The following is a 15,964-nucleotide window of genomic DNA, read 5'->3' as shown; positions in this document are numbered from 1 at the left end:
TGTGTGCACGAAGAAAAGCTTGCTCTTCTAAGAAGGCTATTCTTGTCATTTTGGCTCTTCTCTCTGGTCGTTGTCTACTACGTACACATACAATACATACGGTACTCTATGCTCTCTCACTCTCTCTCTCTAAATCCCTCTGATTCTCCTGGTTTTTCGTTCGTACGTGATAGCGTCCCTCTCTCTCTCTCTCGTCAATACTTCAATATCCACCTGCACTCCCCCTTTCTTCTTTTTTAGTGAGATCGCCCCACCCAAATCCCTATGTCTAGTCTTATACATGCATCCCGAGCTTCCCCACCAAGTGGGCCTATGTTCTACTCGTTTCATGCACTTTTAAAAGATCAGAAAAAACAGAGATAATAGAAATCGTTGTAATTTCTGCATTTTCCTGCAAAATTTCTACATTTTTTTTGCAATTTCTGTAAAATTTGAGTATTTTCATGCATTTTTTTGAATTTTTTACAAAATTATTGTAATTTCTGCATTTTTCTACAAAATTTCTGCAATTTCTACATTTTTTGGTATTTTCATGCATTTTCTTCTTTTTTATTTTTATTAGGGGCAAAATTGAAAATCATAGTTGATTCCAATTCCAGCCTCTTCATGAACCAAGCAGCATCGATCAGAATCCGATTCCGATTCCTGTCTGAACCATACAGGTAGGGGGAATAAACCATTCCAATCACAAACCAAACAGACCCTTAAACCTATATCCGTTATACCAAGGATCCTATTTGCATCACACCCTCTGCTCTATAGTTCTATTGTTTGAAATAGTTCAGATTGCATCTCATGTCCTTTGTTCTTTGAACTAATTCCTTGTTTCCTTTGTTTAATAGCTTGAAAGAGAAACATAGGAAAATGAGATAAATGTGGGAGGTTGGTTCTCATTTTATACGAGAAAAACAATTCTTATTGATTCATAAAAAAGCAAAAAGATTTTGTATTCATTTTAATGTTTGCTGAAGGGTTCTTATGGTAGACAGAAGGGGCAATAGAGGGCAAATTTGGGTTAAAAAATAACCCACACATGATATCACTTGCAAAGGGGGGAGATTTTTGTCTGATAACATCGCTTGACAGGGGAATTTTTAGTCCAATTTGAAAAGAGAGGAAATGCTTAAGTATTTAGGAGAAAATTCCAAGAGAGGTTTAAGTTTTATATGTGCTGCTTCATTGCAACTTTGCATCATATGTTTTTCTGAGGGGATTTCACATCAAAAAGTTTTCTGCACCAACCAATGGAAACCTGCTACACCACGTAGAGAAAATGACTTTAATGCCATCATAAACACCACCGCATAGGTACCATATAGGTGTGTTTTGAGCTAACAGTCATAAAACACTGTGCATGAAAATCCATGCTAGAGGGGTGTTTCAAGAAACATCAATTTGATGTTTTCTGCTTTGGGAAACAAAATCTTAACACCTTGCCTGATGTAGCGTTGATTGGATGCTGACATGAATAGAAAATACATTTCTCACCAAATAGCATTCAGGTACAAACAGTGATGTATGTAGTTCAAGTATAAATGGTGTTTCAACTCAAAATATTGCTAGGAACATAGCAGCTTGGCCTTCTAAACGCCATGGGGAAGCATTGCACGGTTGAATAAAATAACATCAAGCAGAATCTAGGTAATAGGATTCACCAATGCCAATCTGTTGAACATAAATTATAGATCATCTATGACCAAAATCAAAGTTGCTTAATCTGACAACCGTGCCACAACAGTAAAGCCAATAAAGCGGCATTCTTTATAAGAATAGTCCCACCTTTCCCTTTTCTAACTTAAAGGAGTGTGGATATTGGGTAGCTCTAGGATTGTTTTTTGATATATTGGGGGTATTGTACTAGTATCATCTCGCCCTTGCTTATTTTTCTTTTACTGATACAGGGTAAAAAACCTCGATTTGGGGCACCACCCACAGAGGTTGAATAGGAGTTAGATTCAACGGTAGTAGGCCATGTGCCTAGATGATCTAAAAGGAGAGTTATCAAAGGGAGATGTCTTCCTGGTCTCGGCTGGAGGATTGAGGACCTTCTTGCACTCACATTTAGTTTCGGAACGGAGCCATGACTCAACCACTGAAAGCAAGTTGGAAGCACTCTTCAACTCTTGCAGCTCGGACAACTTCTCTGCCTTCTTCAAGTCGCCATCTTGGACATATGCCACATCTGTAGCCCATGTCTCCAAACCATCAAAAATATGGGTTGCATACACAATTGTTGCTCCTCTCTACAATATATAAATGTCTAAATTATGCTATGGTTCTATGACAAACAAAGTAATATAATTGGTGTTAAAATGGATTATACGAAGTCCTTACTTGATCACATTCTTCCTTCAAAAACTCAAGTAAATCAAGTCTTGCAACAACATCTAGATCAACTGTAACCTCATCTAGTAGCAGTACCTGTTAACAACCTCAATGATGGTCATGGTAAATATCAAATTTGGTCCGGAATAGCTTAGAGCCATGCATGGCTTGTAGATGAAAGCAAGTATATAAAGTGATAAAGATACATAATTACATACTCAACATCATATACAACAGCACTGATTTTATCAAAAATGTTTTGTGCACATTCAAACAAGCTTAACCATGAATCCCACTATGTGTAGGGTGTAAATGTAGCACTACAAGAAAACACAGCCTCGTGGTTACTCTTAAGAAGCAACTAGATCCTCTGTGCAAGGATGCATGACAGATTCTACCAACATATGCATCCAACATCCAAGTACACCAACCAAGAAACATGGTCATGTGAATAAAATCTACATTGTGTGTGGATCCACATCTACAAAAATCTAGCATGTTTTTCAAAAGAAATGCATGGCCAAGGTTCTACATCTTATACTCAATTTGATTTTGGTAAATGAAGAACCAACCAGAAGATGAAGCCACCAGTTCTTGAACAGAATGGTCAGACCACCCAGATTTTATAACATTGATCATTATCATGTGCATGCACATGTTTTAGCCATGAAAGCAAGAGGGGGGAGGCATACAGCAAAGAACAAATTCTGAAGTTGCCAGTCTCCTTTAGGTTGAATCATACTGGCAAATTGATCAAGAGAAAACTTACCAAAAAAAAAAAAAAGGTCAAGAGCAAGTGAGGTTTCCATACTTCCCTAATAAAACAGAAACCATATATCAAGAATATTGAAATAGGAAAGTGTTTTTGGCTTTGATACCTGATAGGCCCCAGTTAAACCCATAGCCTTTCATGGAACAAATTTTGTAGACATGAACTCAAGTGTGACCTAATACTGGGTAATTTAACAGCTCAAGTTTAAGTTGACCTAGACATTGTTCTGAACTTCCATAAAACCAAAATATCTCTACAGGAGTATTTCAGTTTGATGGACTCAACATGAAACCTTGCTGGAATATGAGCATTATAAAATGTTGATCAAGTCCAAAAAGCTCTACTTAAATTTAACAATAAAAAAAAGGTTATAGTTTAACTTCAGCATATGTTGATTGGTCCTACCTAAATGTTGCATACTCAAGATAAAGGATGTCAGATTCAATTTGAATGTCGAATGTGAGAACTTGTGTAAGTTGGCATGCCCTATATTTTCTAGCTTTAAATGGTTGCTATGGCAATATAATGTATGCTGCATAAGTATCAATATCATTCTGTCATCATCTTTTAAAGTCTCACCCAGATTATTATCATCTTAGCAATGTTACTGCTAGTTTGCATAAGCTTTCACAAATCAATTGCATTTCATTTGGTCTGAACTTCAAACCAAATATGAAGTTTGAAACCTTGGGCCTAAGATAATTCCAAGTTATGGCCCAAACAAATCCATTTGTATATTAAGTGTTTTTCATGTACAGGGCCAGTACTGTAGATCTTGCTGTCTATCCCAAAAGGCATCTAAAATTGCAATGACTACAGATGTCCATCAGGCTAGCCTAGTCTGGCACAACAATAGATGCAACTTGTACATTAACGTGTACCAATAGAATAAACCACGGAAGGTGAAAATACCTGGAACAGATGAAGAAGACCCATGCAGATTTGGACACGGCGTCGCTGCCCATCAGATACTTTATGCATCCGCCACTGCAGATCAATGTCAAGTAGTTCGATCAATTTCTGTCTCCTAACAGGATCAGTCCCTTCAACTGCCAACAACCCAAAGTAAAGCAAAACAAAGGAAAAGCAATGTGAAATTCGGCAATGCATTCATTCTTCTCTTACACTCAAAATGGTCACTGAAATTTTGGAGTGGAAGGTATATGCAAAATCATTTTTTTTTTCAAATGTCTGATTAATTGTCATTGGCATGCCATTTTGAAAAATCATTTCACTTTTGTTTGGGTGTATAAGATCTCCATGTCTCTATGTCATGAAATACCATTGTCAGCACTAAGCACGTGCACAAAGTTGAGCAAACAGTAGAGTGACCTTGCTACAGAATGAAATAAATAACAATGCCAAAACTACATAAAATAAATGCAAGAAGAACAATAAGAATGAGAAAATCATTAAGTAGCATGAAAAATTTTAAATTAATAGCCTACCTCCAAATATCATGTGCTCAGCAGAAAAATCTCCCTGGAGTGGAATTTCCCCCTAAAAGAATGCAAGAAATTTGCTTAGAATGAATTGGTGTCAGAAAACACCATGATATGGGGGTTTAGACTAAATGGCATTAAAAGAATCATTAAATAGATTTAATTAAGGTTCTATAAATGCAAGCATTTCACATAAAATTGATTCAATATTAACTGTTGAGTCACCATCTAGATACTGAATTGCAACTAAATAAATTTGGACAGAAACACATATGCTATGTCCAAAATATATATCAAACATGACATACCATCACACCAACCCCCACAAAACTTAAAATAGCAAGACTGTCCTTATGGTTTATTTTGTATATCCTTACATATTACATATCTAAAGGGGCAACATTAAACAGTCTCGATGTACTGGACACCATGCCTACATTAGACAAAAGACAGGATGTCCTTCCAATTTTAACTCTACTATCAGTTGTCCACATAAGAAGTCTTTGCCAAAAAAAAAAAAAAGAAAAAAAAAACTCATCTTGTCAACAAAATCTTGCCATATATGATGTATTCTAGGACCTGACTGTCAATTGCAGGAATTTAAAACCATTGTTTTAAAAGGCTCAAGCCTTGAGGCGAGGCACACAAATTTTGCCTCGAGGCCTAAGCCTCAAAACTTTGATGTGAGGCTTTAAAGCCTTTGTCAGAATGAGGCATAAGCCTCAAGCCTCCAGGCATGAGGTGTAGCCTGAGGCATAAAAAGGCAAAAGCCTCAAGTATTAATGATTACTTGGTGATTTAATGCAAAAAAAATATAAATTTTTATAATTTAAAACACATAGGAAAAACACTTCAATAATTATAGGCCAAATAAAAAATTAAAAAAGAAAAACCAATAAGGCAAACCAAATTCTATTAGTTTTTCTTAGTGTTTTAAGAGAGTTCAATGCAAAAAGGACTAATCAAGTACTTAGTTTCTTTCGGATAAATCAAGTGAGATTTTTCTTATTATTCTAAATGTAGTGTCCCAAATTTGTTATATTTCTTATTTCTTCTACTAATGGATCTTTTTTCTTTTTAATAACAATAACAATAACAATAGCAATAATACTTGCCTTTTGGGATAGACAACAAGATCTACAATACTGGCCCTATATTATTATTAGATCAAATCAACTAAGTTGTTTCCCTTCTTCTAAATTGGTTTTTTACATAAAATTGAAATATTTATAATTGTTAGTTGACTAATTATTATTTTATTTTCATCAATTTACAAACTTCAATTAATTTTTTTCTTAAACTTTGAGGCTTACACCTTGCAACGCCTTGAGGCTTCCGCCTCACCTTTTTGGGCCATTATGCCTCAACTATGCCTTTTAAAACCTTGTTTAAAACTAATTCTTTAATAAAGTAATCTATTATCTAGTATCCAAATCCCTTAGAGAGGCATGAGATGCTTAGACAAAGCATGGTTTCTACCTATGATTCTTTAGTCCCCAACTTTTTAACTTTCAACTTGTTTCCTCAAAGAGAAAAAAAATGTAGTAAGGAATAATTGTGTTACTTTTGGACCAAGTGTTGAAGTTGACTCCCAGAACAACATATGTGTGGATGCTTTCATCATTTACTAGCTCAAAGACTCCTCAACATTTTGTCAGGTAGGCTAGATCCTTGGCAACCAGATGAACAGCTAACTCCTTAAGAAAACAGACTGGCTAAAGGAGTAGATAGGTTACTTTTATTAGAGAACCATCAATTAGCATGTATTGTTGTTGGTTGTCCATTGACCCTTGAGAGGTTTATGATCCGTTTCACATAGTGATGTTGGACCAGCTCAGTTCTAGTCCTTAGAGAATGTTGAATAATCTTCTTGATCAAAGTTTTATGGCTGTTGATGGTTGTAAAGACTTCTTGAAGGAATAAAAGAGAAAATATGGAGAGAAAGAAGAGAGAAAATACCTGGAATCACTCACAGGGTGCCTAGAATCACTCTAGGGCATGGGAATCACTCTCCATAGCTAGCATAAGCTGAAGAAAACTCAATATATTTCATTGCCTTTGTGTAAAACGTCCATACATATTTATAGAGTCTAAACTCATAATAATCCTAGGAGTCAAACTGTTAGACTCAATAATCCTAGTAGGATCCAAACTAAGTTGTCATATCCTATTTCAATTCAAAGAAGACTCAATAACTCTAATCCTACTTATGCAATGACTCTGAAATTTTAAACATAAACAAACTATAACTAGACAATTTAAACCCTATCATTGGACTGCACAAAAAATGACAAAAATACCCTTGATATTCAATTCAGTCCAAATCCCAAGTACCATCACTATGCCATATCAGGACCTGTTGTAAGGCCTTCTTCTTTCCAGAATAAGTCTTCAAGGGTGCTGATCAGTTCCTATCACATAGTTTGGTTTTCTACCATTTTCATTGCATCATACAAGCAAGATTATTTGGGGAACAGACCAATGCAATGAGTTACATGGAGTACTATGGTTAAGTAATTCAAACCATCCTTTACAAGTTGCTTGAACTACAATATATTATCACAAACTATCATCAGGGTAAACTGCCTTTATTACATCATAGGAATACCGATGAAGCATTTCAATGGGAAAAGTCATTCCAAGGAAGCAATAATTAAGAACATTATAGCGGAAGTAGCAGATTAGGTAAAAACAATGGATATTTTTAATTTGATATCAATGGACAACATTCTAAGGAAGTTGAGAGAGGTTGCCAGCTTATCAGATCACAAATAGTGCCTCAAAGGAAATGGGAACCACCCAGAACAACGTTATAAAGCTTAATTCCAATGATTGCAGCATTGGCAATCCACCACCTTTTGGAGTAGGTGGAGATTTTAGAGATGAAAATGGAGCTGTCACAGCAATGTTCTCAGGCCCAATTAGTAATGGGGACTCTATAAGAGCTGAGCTATCAGCATTACAACAAGGGATGAGGCTGGCCAGGTCAATGAACATTGATAATATAGAGATAGAAGGGGATTCTTAAGTGGTGGTACCACCTTTTAAAAGGCTTAGTGAAGATCAATGGATTTATCTTGAAAAACCTTTTTCCGAAGAGGAGATTAAGATGGCTATCAGCAGCTTGGACAATGAGAAATCCCCTGGCCCGGATGGCTTCTCCAACTTATTTTATGTTAAGTGCTGGGATTTTGTGAAGCAAGATATCTTAAATGCCTTCCAGTCATTCCATTCTAATGATCCCTTCAAAAGAGCTTGAATAATGTCTTTATCACTCTCATTCCTAAGATTGAAGGGGCTGTACATGTCAAAGATTTCAGACCAATTAGCCTTCTGAATAGCTTTTACATGATTTTGGCTAAGGTCTTAGCCGAAAGGATGAAAGGAGTTTTGGACAGTGTGTTCTAAAAAAATCAAAGTGCTTTTGTGCCGGGTAGGCAAATGATTGACTCAATTCTTATTGCAAATGAGTTGTTGGATTCAAGGATGAGAGAGGGATGTCCAGGTTTGGTTTACAAACTGGATATTGAAAAAGCCTATGACCATGTTAATTGGAATTGTTTAGACAAAGTCCTGGAAAAGATTAACTTTGGGCAAAAGTGGAGGAATTGGATGAAAGTTTGTGTTTCTTCCCCCAAATTTTCTATTCCGATTAATGGTCAATCTGCAGGCTTTTTTGAGAGCTCTAGAGGGTTAAGGCAGGGAGACCCCCTTTCTCCCCTTCTCTTTATTTGTATTGCAGAGATCCTTACTCTATTTAGTTAGAAGGCAGCAGCTTCTGGTCTGTGGGAAGGGTTTGCAATTTCCCCAGGGGGTGAAAAAGTGAACATCCTTCAGTTTGCGGATGACACCTTATGTTTTTTAGATGCTTCTCTTGCTCAACTGGATAATCTGCCTGGGATCCTCAGTTGGTTTGAAGTTGTCACAGGGCTGAAAGTCAACCTTAACAAAAGTCAAGTCATACCAGTGGGTGATGTCCCTAACTTTGAAGATTGTGCTACTGTTTTGTCTAGCCAGGTGGAGCAGCTTCCGGTAAAGTGTTTGGGCCTTCCATTGGGAGCTAAAGGTTCCTCTGTTGCCATATGGGATCCAATTATTGAAAGATTGGAAAAGAAGTTGTCATCTTGGAAGGCTAAATACTTCTCTTTTGGTGGTAGAATGATCCTTCTAAAAAGTACTCTCTTTAATCTCCCTACATATTTTCTGTCCCTTTTCCCCATCCCAAAACATCAGGCTGTCTAGCATGTTGTGTACATTCTATTCATTGATATAACACAATAAGGATTTTCAGTTACCTATCAAAAACTATCAATAAAGCACTGTTGTTAAGGTATAAACTATGAACACATGATGTCTGTAAAGAACACTGATGTGGACCCCACTGATGTGGTCCCCACAGTGTTCGTATGGCAGCAATATTTCTGTTAGATATGATAGTGTTAGTTGGTAGTTATTTCAGTTAGCTATTTCAGCTTTATTATTAGTTATTTCTTATTCTATTTTCCATGTAAGCAATAAGGGCAATTCAGCCCTTTTACAGTTAGCCAATAGTTATAAATACTAAGAGAGGGTCGGCAGAAATTATGACCTACTCTCTCTCTTTTCTAAAACTCTCTTCGTGTACTTCTTTTCTTCCTCTCTTCTCTTCTTCTTCTCTTCAATTTTTTATCCTTTTTTCTTTTTAATTCAAGACTGATTGTAGTCTAGATCGACTACTTGGTATCAGAGCCGACCTAGGAGCTCTTATGCTAGTATGATTAGGCCGATTGCATGAGAACCACCTAGGTTTGGAAGTTTTTCAACAAGGGAGGAGGATCAGCTGATTCTTGGAGGTTACTGGTAGTGTGTGGCTGCTACTGAAGAGATTGTAGAAGTCTGGGAGAGTTCCAGTAGTCAGGAAGAATCAGAAGAAGCTTCGGATCCTCAAGATTTGGGTTTCGCATCAACCAGAAGGTGGTGGCCAGAGATTTTTTCATAAAGTAAGCTTTCTCTTGTGATTCTGTTCAGAAAAGATAATCTTGGTTTAGTCTGAGAGGTGCTTCAGAATTTTTGTGTTTTCTTTAGGGTTTTGAGAGAAAACCCTAAAATTCAGAACTGTTATTTGTTTCAGATCAGAATTTGAACTGGTTTCATTCAGAATTCTGTTTTCTGTGTTCTTTGGAAGAACTAGGCCGGCTGTTATAAGTTGTTTGGGTGTTGTTTCTCCTATTACAGTAATTAAAAAAGTTTCTTTTATTAATTCTTGATCAAGAATGGAGTTCAAGAGTCAAGGGGAAGGTGTTTTTTGGGACTAGCAATTCTGGTAACATGTCTGAGAATACCTTTTAGATTACAACAGTTAAGTTTGATGGATCAAACTACCTAGAATGGGCTCAATCGGCCATGATGGCCATTGGGGGTAGGGGAAAACTGAGCTACTTGTTGGGAGATGTGAAAGAACCAATTAAGGAGGACCAAACCTATACCAAATGGGTTCAGGAGAACTATTTGGTTATGACATGGCTGTGCAACTCTATGCAGCCACATATCAGCCGGAACTATTTGTGGGCAAAAAATCCAAGGAAATCTAGGGTGTCATGAAAGAGACCTACTCCCAACCCCTTAATGCTGCTAGGGCTTATGAATTGAAATGTGAAGTTAACAACCTTAAGCAAGAAGAGAAACCAGTCTCGGTTTACTTCTCTACACTGAAATCTTTGTGGCATGAAATTGACCACCTAGAAACACTTAAGTGGGAAGGCCAGAAGGATGCACAGACTCATAGAAAGCAGGTTGAGACTAATAGGGTTTTTGAGTTCTTAGCTGGTCTGAATCCTGAGTATGACATTGTGAAACAGCAACTACTGACAAGAGACAGTGTGACCCTATCACAAGCCTACTCCTTAGTGCACAGTGAAGAGACTAGGAGAAAGGTTATGATGCAGCATCAACCCTTCCCACTTGCCTTGGCAGCAGTTAAACCTAAGTCCGGAGGTGATACGGAGAGGGATGTAAAGAAGGAAGACAAGCGGGATCTAGTATGTGAACATTGCAAGAAACCCAAGCATACTAAAGACACCTGTTGGAAGTTGCACCCTCATTTAGTCCTAGCAAAACTCAGGAACAAAAGGGGTAATGCTAATATGGCTGTTAATACTGATTGTGCCTCCTCATCGGGCACAAAAGGCACACCCCTAGACACCCTGACTCAGTTGGAAAAGGAAGTTGGCAATTTAGCTCAATCATCTCAGCCACCATCAGCTCCCACATCAGCTTTTGCTCATTCAGGTACTCGGGCCTCAGCTTATCATGCTTCAGCTCCAGGTAACACTGAACATTGTTGGCTAATAGAATCAGGTGCATCTGATCATATGACTGGCTTGCCATCACTGTTCACTACCTATCACTTACCTTCTAGCAAAGATAAGGTGTCCATTGCTGATGGTTCCCTTGTTCCCATTTCTGGCAAGGAAGACATCAAGTTGTCTAATGCCATATCCTTATCTTCAATTCTACATGTTCCTAAGCTTAATACTAATTTGCTTTCAGTCAGTAGCATTACAAAACGTCAGAATTGTTCAGTAACCTTTTTCCATGGCCGATGTGTTTTTCAGGACTTGGAGACAAGGAAAGTGATTGGGACTGGCCGCGAGACGAATGGAATCTATCTGCTTGGAGAGAGTTCACATTGGGAAGATAGTGAAGATAGGAAGTCTTTTGTTTCTCAGTCTGTTAGTCAGGCTATGCTTTGGCATAATCGGTTGGGTCATTTATCCTTTTGGTCTTTTAAGAGTTTGTTTCCTGATTTATTTGAGTCTGTTCAGATGTCCAATTTGAGATGTGAGAGTTGTGAGCTTGCAAAGCATTGTAGAACGTCTTATTCATTAAGTAATAAAAGAAGTAATAATCCTTTTGATATTGTGCATACCGATGTTTGGGGTTCTTATCGCATCACTGCTATGGTGGGGGGGGTACAGATATTTCTTGTTGTTTGTTGATGACTAAACCCAGTTTTCTTGGGTTTACCTTATGCGTTCTCGAGATGAGGTTCCTACTTTGACCCAGATCTTTCATAAGATGATTTTAACCCAATTTGGAGTCAAAATCAAAATCTTCAGATCCGATAATGCGAAAGAATACTTTGCCAACCAATTAGCCTCCTATTTGCTTGACCATGGGATTATCCACCAAAGTACTTGTCCTCATACACCACAGCAGAATGGGGTTGCTGAGAGGAAGAATAGGCACATATTGGAGGTGGCCAAAAGCATCATGTTTAACTCCAATGTGCCTATTCGTTTTTGGGGAGATGCTATTCTTATAGTAGTGTATCTCATTAACCGAGTTCCTTCACGGGTTCTTGACATGAAGCCTCCATTTACCCTCCTATACCCTGATAAAGACTTGTTTACTGCTCCCCTTAAAACCTTTGGTTGTACTTGCTTTGTTCAAATTCTTAGACCTCAACGTTCCAAATTTGATCCTAAGGCCTCCAAATGTATTTTTCTCGGTGATGCACAAACTCAAAAGGGATATTGCTGCTATGAACTCACTTTTGGGAAAAGATTTGTCTCTATGGATGTTACTTTCTTCGAGAATGTACCCTATTATCTTAGGGTTTCTCCTCAGGGGGAGAGTAGTGAGTGCAGGGTTACTCATCAGAAGTTCCTTTACCTATTCCATTAAGTGATGAGGGATGTAATGGGGAGGAGTGTCAAAGGTGCCAGGATTTGAGAGTCTATCACAGGCGGTGGAGGCATGTTGATTTCGGTCATCAGTAGTCCAGGCCAGCCCCAGTTCCTTCTATGGATTCAGATCCAGGTACTACGGGTTCCATTGAGATACCTTCCACTGTTGAGCCCTTACATCCTTTGGATGACCTTGACCTCCCCATTGCAATCTGTAAAGGCAAAGGGCGTTGCACCACATCCACAGCCCACTGCATTTCCCAATTCTTGTCCTATGATCACTTGTCCCCTTCTTACAAGTCCTTCACATCTATTGCTGATATTCCTATCCCCAGAACAGTGCAGGAGGCCTTGTCAGTTCCTGAGTGGAAAGATGCAATGAAGGTTGAAATAGATGCTCTTTTGAGGAATAATACTTGGGAGCTAGTTGACCAGCCTAAAGGGAAGAAACAGGTTGGATGTAGATGGGCATTTACTGTGAAACATAATGCTGATGGTTCCATTGAAAGGTATAAGGTTCGATTAGTTGCAAAGGAATTTACTCAGATTTATGGTATAGACTACTTGGAGACTTTTGCTCTAGTAACAAAGATGATCACTATTAGAGTTTTATTGTCCATTGCAGCCAGTTACTCTTGGCCCTTGTTCCAAATGGATGTCAAAAATGCCTTCCTCAATGGAGACTTGCAGGAAGAAGTCTACATGCAGTTGCCTCCTGGATTTTATGATGCAGACACAGGAAAGAAGGTTTGCCGGTTGAATAAAGCTTTGTATGGACTAAAACAGTCCCCCAGAGCTTGGTTTGATAGATTCAGACAAGCCCTTGAAAGGTTCGACTATGTACAGGCCCAGTCAGACCATACATTGTTCATTAAGAGAGTGGACTCTTCCTTGACCTTGCTTGCTGTATACGTGGATGATATTGTAGTGACAGGGAATGATAATGGTGAGATTGAGTCTCTCAAACAACTCCATCAAGAATTTGAGGTGAAAGATCTAGGAGAGTTACAATACTTCTTGGGTATTGAGGTAGCTAGATCTAAACATGGGATTTTTGTTTCAAAAAAAGCATGTTTTAGATTTGTTGGAAGAAACTGGAAAGTTAGGTGTTAAGTCTACAGATACACCTATTGAACAGAATCACAAGATCAGTGCAGAGGGTGGAGAGCCACTTGAAGATAAAGCTATGTTCCAGCGGTTAGTTGGGAAACTCCTCTATCTTTGTCTCACACGACCGAACATCAGTTATGCGGTCAGCATTGTCAGTCAGTATATGCACTCTCCTAGGACTACTCACTTACTTGTAGTTGAGAGGATATTAACATATTTGAAGAGGTGCCCAGGTAGAGATATACTATTCAAGAATAATAATCACATGAAGATAGAGTTTTATACAGATGCTGATTGGGCTGAGAGTATTGATGATAGAAGGTCTACCTCTGGATATTGTGCTTTTGTAGGAGGTAACATGGTCTCCTAGAGGAGTAAGAAGCAAAGTGTTGTTTCTCGTTTTAGTGCAAAAGCTAAATACAGGTCCATCGCTAATGGTGTGGCTGAAATCCTATGGTTGAAATCACTATTTGAGGAGTTGGGTATTACTTATGAGAAGCCCTTAATGCTGTATTGTGATAATCAGACTGCTATTAATATAGCTCATAATCTGGTACAATATGACAAAACTAAGCATATTGAAGTAGACCGACATTTTGTCAGAGAAAGGATTTCATCTCAAGAAGTGTGTCTTCCGTATATCACCTCCAACATGTAGCTTGTAGATCTTCTCACCAAGGCTGTTCTAAGGAAGAAGTTAGAGGCAGATCTATGCAAGTTGGGAATGACAAATATCTATTCCCAACTTGAGGGGGAGTGTAAAGAACACTAATGTGGACCCCACTGATGTGGTCCCCACAGTGTTCGTATGGCAGCAATATTTCTGTTAGATATGACAGTGTTGGTTGGTAGTTATTTCAGCTTTATTATTAGTTATTTCTTATTCTATTTGCCATGTAAACAATAAGGGCAATTCAGACCTTTTACAGTCAGCCAATAGTTATAAATACTAAGAGAGGGTCGGCAGAAATTATGACCTACTCTCTCTCTTTTCTGAAACTCTCTTCGTGTACTTCTTTTCTTCCTCTCTTCTATTCTTCTTCTCTTCAAATTTTCATACTTTTTTCTTTTTAATTCAAGACTGATTGTAGTCTAGATCGACTACTATGTCTATAATAGATTCAACTTCTTGGAACGATCTCTGTTGTTTTTTACTTTTTAAGGCTAGACAAACAAGTCATATTGGCTACTAATTCTTGCAAAGGACATTCACAAAAGCTTATCTGATTTTCTATATGTGCATATCATGTCTTGACAAGATATAAAAGAAATTCAAGTTTAATCCTTGAGAATGTTCATAATGATGAAAGAAAATAAATACTCACAGCAGATCCAATGTTTTTACTCCAAGATCCGCCCAAGTAGGCTAAGTCACCACTGCAGACCAGATGTGTATCATGAAAAGCAGAACAATTTAGCACCCGCACTACATCTCTTCCTCCAACCATATGCTTGCCAGCCAGAATCTTTAGCAAAGTAGTCTTCCCTACATGAGCACTGAATAACATTAGGTTTACAGGAGAAAAGGGGAAAGGACATCATAGCTTTATCCAAAAAATTCAATCCAGCTTATCACCCACACATAAAAGGTCATAAAAACTGTCAACTAGAAAGCAGTGTTTGAATCTTATGCCCAACTTCAGTATGAGGTAGTAAGATTTTAATATTTTACATCCGTGTCAACGTCAAGGGGTTTGCACAGTTAAATTTGTTGCACTAATGTATATACAATGTCCTTATCATCTATGCTTCATAAATAAACTAGCATATATGCAGCTCAAAAGGATCCCCACCGATAACCTAACAAATATGACGAGAAGAAATCATGAACAGAATTCATCTGAAGGATCCAAGTTAATAGAATGTAATAAACAAACAACAGGACAGATTCAAAACAAACAAGATAAAGAAATCTGAGATACATTTCACAGATTGGAAGAAAAGGACCTTCCCAATTCTCAGGTACATGGCATCCAGAGAAATCTCTCCACAAGTACGAAATAGGGGGCAGAAATCGAAAATCAAACATGCCTGCCTTAAGGTCAGTAGCTAAAGAAAGAGAAGGGAAAAAAAACATAAAATATCTATCCTATAAGCGTTGAGTAACTGTGGTTTCAAACATATAGGAGGCTTTGTTATCAGTAGACTGTAGGGAACAACACAATTTCCCATGGTTGTATGTTAAGATAATCACAGCTGACTACAAGGAAAATCTTGTAGAAAACCAGAGAAGCCAAGAATTTTCTTCTAATTAGGGAAAAATCTCATGCACCCATAACTCAATTACGGTAATCGCTAGAATCAAAGAAAAAAATGATTCATATACCTGACCCATTAGCACCAACAAGAAGACATCGAGATCCACGAGAGATCCTGAGATTGAAATTGGCGAAGAGCGGAGGCTGCCCGTCGTAGGCGAAATGCAAAGCAGAGACTTCGATACAACTTGATTCCTCTACTTCTCTTGACTGCAGCTCTTCCTTCCCCATCACCATGTTCTGTTTTTTCATGTTTCCCGCTACAACGACTGCCTTTCTCCACTTTTGGCCCTTATAATCTTTGCGCTGTCTACCTAACTACCGCCCGCCTTTGACACGTGTCAATTATTGGTGTGGTCGACGTCATTATATGGGTCCACAAGGTGAACG

At 38.1% G+C, this 15,964-nt stretch overlaps 1 protein-coding gene across 1 annotated transcript; it reads right to left on the bottom strand.

Moving 5' to 3' along the window:
- Positions 1-1,454: 1,454 nt before the first annotated feature.
- Positions 1,455-15,849, bottom strand: ABCI19 (P-loop containing nucleoside triphosphate hydrolases superfamily protein). The gene is made up of 6 exons (XM_010264055.3): positions 15,643-15,849; positions 14,642-14,802; positions 4,546-4,597; positions 4,010-4,146; positions 2,335-2,421; positions 1,455-2,243 (listed from the first exon to the last, which is right to left on the bottom strand). The coding sequence occupies exons 1-6, from the start codon at positions 15,824-15,826 to the stop codon at positions 1,956-1,958; spliced, it is 909 nt and encodes a 302-aa protein (XP_010262357.1). The 5' UTR covers positions 15,827-15,849; the 3' UTR covers positions 1,455-1,955.
- Between the last annotated feature and the right edge of the window lie 115 nt (positions 15,850-15,964).

Source organism: Nelumbo nucifera, chromosome 3 (genome assembly GCF_055504915.1).
Source record: "Nelumbo nucifera cultivar China Antique chromosome 3, China Antique-T2T, whole genome shotgun sequence".
NCBI classification, from domain to species: Eukaryota; Viridiplantae; Streptophyta; class Magnoliopsida; order Proteales; family Nelumbonaceae; genus Nelumbo; species Nelumbo nucifera.
The sequence above is the reverse complement of the archived record's forward strand: the minus strand, read 5'-3'. Positions and strand labels throughout refer to the sequence as shown.

Excerpts from the sequence above, each read along its gene's own strand:
- ABCI19 (XM_010264055.3), bottom strand. The coding sequence starts at position 15,826 with ATGAAAAAACAGAACATGGTGATGGGGAAGGAAGAGCTGCAGTCAAGA. Across the intron at positions 4,598-14,641 it reads GTAAAAACATTGGATCTGCT|GGGGAAATTCCACTCCAGGG; the intron begins GTGAGTATTTAT and ends GCATTCTTTTAG. Across the intron at positions 2,422-4,009 it reads GTCTTCTTCATCTGTTCCAG|GTACTGCTACTAGATGAGGT; the intron begins GTATTTTCACCT and ends GGTTGTTAACAG.